This window comes from Papaver somniferum, chromosome 9 (genome assembly GCF_003573695.1).
Source record: "Papaver somniferum cultivar HN1 chromosome 9, ASM357369v1, whole genome shotgun sequence".
NCBI lineage: Eukaryota > Viridiplantae > Streptophyta > Magnoliopsida > Ranunculales > Papaveraceae > Papaver > Papaver somniferum.
In genome coordinates this window covers 104,188,197-104,191,315 of record NC_039366.1, presented here as the reverse complement: position 1 = coordinate 104,191,315, position 3,119 = coordinate 104,188,197, and the positions used below count along the sequence as shown (strand labels likewise).

The 3,119-nt window shown below is 36.7% G+C and overlaps 1 protein-coding gene across 1 annotated transcript; it reads right to left on the bottom strand.

The window, feature by feature from the left end:
* Positions 1-238: 238 nt before the first annotated feature.
* On the bottom strand, positions 239-1,863 carry LOC113312372. The gene is made up of 3 exons (XM_026561127.1): positions 1,443-1,863; positions 1,280-1,287; positions 239-985 (listed from the first exon to the last, which is right to left on the bottom strand). Exons 1-3 carry the CDS (start codon positions 1,861-1,863, stop codon positions 239-241), a joined length of 1,176 nt encoding a protein of 391 aa, XP_026416912.1.
* Between the last annotated feature and the right edge of the window lie 1,256 nt (positions 1,864-3,119).

The window sequence follows — 3,119 nt, the reverse complement described above, 5'->3', positions numbered from 1 at the left end:
GAAACGTTGGTGCACGAGGAGCCAAAGGAGCTCTGCAACATGTTCGACGGTCGTGAAAGGTGAGCATCCCATATTGACCACACTTCCTCTTCTTCCGCACCTTTTCACGACAACCCCTATACCTAACACCTTTAGGCCTTCCACCTTGTTCTCGACCACCATTGGGAGGCAAAAAATACCCCTTTTCATTAATTCCAGGTGGCTTCTCAGAGTCCGGATTAAGATATATGGGTCGAGATTACAACCTTCTAAAGTAGTCAGAAGTATAGTAAGGGCTAATGTAGTTGTATGGTTCATCATTTCCAATCTGCAACATTGCTTTCATTGCATGAGTGCAAGAAAAGCTATGTTTTTGCCACCATTTGCAGCTGCAAGTTCTAGAATCCAAGTCGAAGGTATGCTTTCCTGTTGGAGAAATGATCTCAAATACTTTCTCACTTGATCTCCGAAACTTGTATGAACGACAGTCAGTTATCCTCTTGTTAAACCTTGCTTGCATATGAGGAGTAAGCCTTGTAGTCCACTTGTTATACTCCAATAACCTTTTGTAATTCTGCAACATTACCTTAGCACGAATAACATCGACAAGCTCAAGTGCTGGAAGCGACTTATCATGCTTAATAACGTTATTAAAACTCTCATGAATACTAGATGTGTTCTCACCCCACCTTTCTCCTAGAAATGCATGAGAAGCCAAATTCTCGAATGGAATCTTTATCATCCAAGCAATCACTGAATCCAACTTTATATTACTCATACTCTTCGCAGCAGCGTAAAAATTTTCCTTTGTTAATGCAGTGTAGCACTCTTCGAATAACTTGACTGCAGTTTTTCTACTCTTGCCCTTTGGAACAAGAATATTTTCTTTCATATGGTACAAACAGTACGAATTGAAAGCATTTGGTAAGACTTCAGGCACATGCTTCAAAAGGCCGATTCCACGATCTGATATGATGGTCAGTGGACGATCTTCACGAATAATACCCTTCAAATTGGTTAAGAACCATTGCCAACTCTCAAATTTTCACAGGGAACAATTCCAAATGCAACTGGATAGATCTCTACAGAAACCAGAAAACAAAAATAAGTGACCGAAAACTGGAATAGAATTTGGCACCAATAACTAGTGTCAACAAACAAAGTTGATCAATTCTAGTTGGATCAACAGTAGAAGTTGATCTATTTTAGTTGGATCAATAATGGAAGTTGATCCATGATGATGGATTAACAGTAGAAGTTGATTCAAAACAAAATATAGATTCAGGAACAAGTTGGTTACCCAAACCACTAAAAATCCAAAAACAAAAAACATGCTAATTAAAAATAAAATAAAAGAAATTCTAACTAGTAAATGAGTAAAAAGTTTAAAGTGGTAATTGAATATATATCCTTAAACATACATGAATACAAAATGAAAAAGAGTAAAAGGTTAAAAGTCATACCTTGGTTACCAGTTTTGCCACAAGCAACCATAAGACCACCTTTGAACTTTCTGGTGAGAAAGGTACAATCGATAAATAGCATCAGACGGCAGTAATTGTTGAAACCAGTTATGAAAGCTTTAAAAGCAACGAAAAACCTTTTGAACTGACGCGTCATATTATCATACTCAAAATTGACAACACTTCCAGGATTGTACTGTTCAATGGCATCTTTATACCAAACAAATTCTGAACAGGACTTGATGTCATCACCCCAAATAAATTGCTTGGGGAATTGTAAACCATGGTATGCCTGACTATACGTGAGGTCGACTCCATATTCCATTCGGGGTAAATCTATAACATCAGAAGCAGTCTTCTTCTTCTTCTTTGATGTTCGTAAATCATCTAACAAGATATTATTCATAAAAGATTTTCTCATCCTAACTTTAGATGGATCTGAACAAACTAAATTACATGAATGCTCTGCAATATATCTCTTGTACTGAAATACACCATTTGATTTGGCGAGGAGAGAGGCGTGAAACCTCCAGCGATAATTTTCCTTCTCTCTGAACTTGCACTTTACAGTGTATCGTTCAAAGTCATTCTTAACTAATTTTTTATTTGCGACCACTACATATTTCATAATTTGTAACAGAGTCAAGAACTACATCAATACCACCTTCAAACAACTGCCTTTCTCCAGTTAAGATGTTGACCCAAGCATCAGACTTCTTCAGGACCTTTTTGATCAAACACGCGTTATCAGTGACGTCTTCCTCAACAACTACCTCCTAGCTTGAAATACAACTTGATGATGACGAAGAAGCAGCAACAGAAAAAGAAGAAAATGAAGAAATAGAATCAACATAAATCTTTAACTGGACTTCAACCTTCAACATATCAATCCCTTTCGAGATGCAGTAGTGAATGAAAAACTCAACTCCAAATAGTGATTAATCACATGTGAAATTCCATCTATAGTGTAACAAAAAAGTACGAGGTCTTCAGGTACATAAGGCCAATTTTGTTTCAGCACACTTATCATCTCCCTGGCAGTAGTTAATTCTGAAACAGTATGCGAGACGGTCTGATTGCAAAATTTGAACTGTGCAACAACCATCTTTGGCCTGCAACAACTATAACATATTGTAGTTGCAGGAAATCCTACACTACACCCCTCATATGATTTCATTGTTGATCAGCTCATTTTTAGGTTTACACTCTTAATTTTATTGATTAAATTTTGAATATTCTTACAAGAAAGATAAAGAAGTCAAGAATGATCTCTGCTCTGAACTTTCTCTCTCCTATTTACTTGTTTCTTACTTAAAAAAGATCTCTCCTTCCTTTACAACTCGAATGACTATTTATAAGGAAATACATAGTGGATGACAGCTAATTTGTCCTTTATTTTCGGATATGGTTTGCGACATTCTCGCAACCTTACAAATGTTAATTTCGCAAGCTCTCTAATTTTCGCAGGACTATCACATCTTTCTCATGATCCTTCCTGACGTCGTTTCTGAAATTGTTCTGCGACGCTATTGTGCTGTACCATTGATAATTTCGCTGAGATATAATTGTTGCGAGATTCTGATCCTACATCTTGCCTCTTCTCATATTTTCTCTACAAAGTAGAGAATGATGTGAGAAATGCCGCAGCTGTTCTCTTCTTTATATTCTGCATTTATC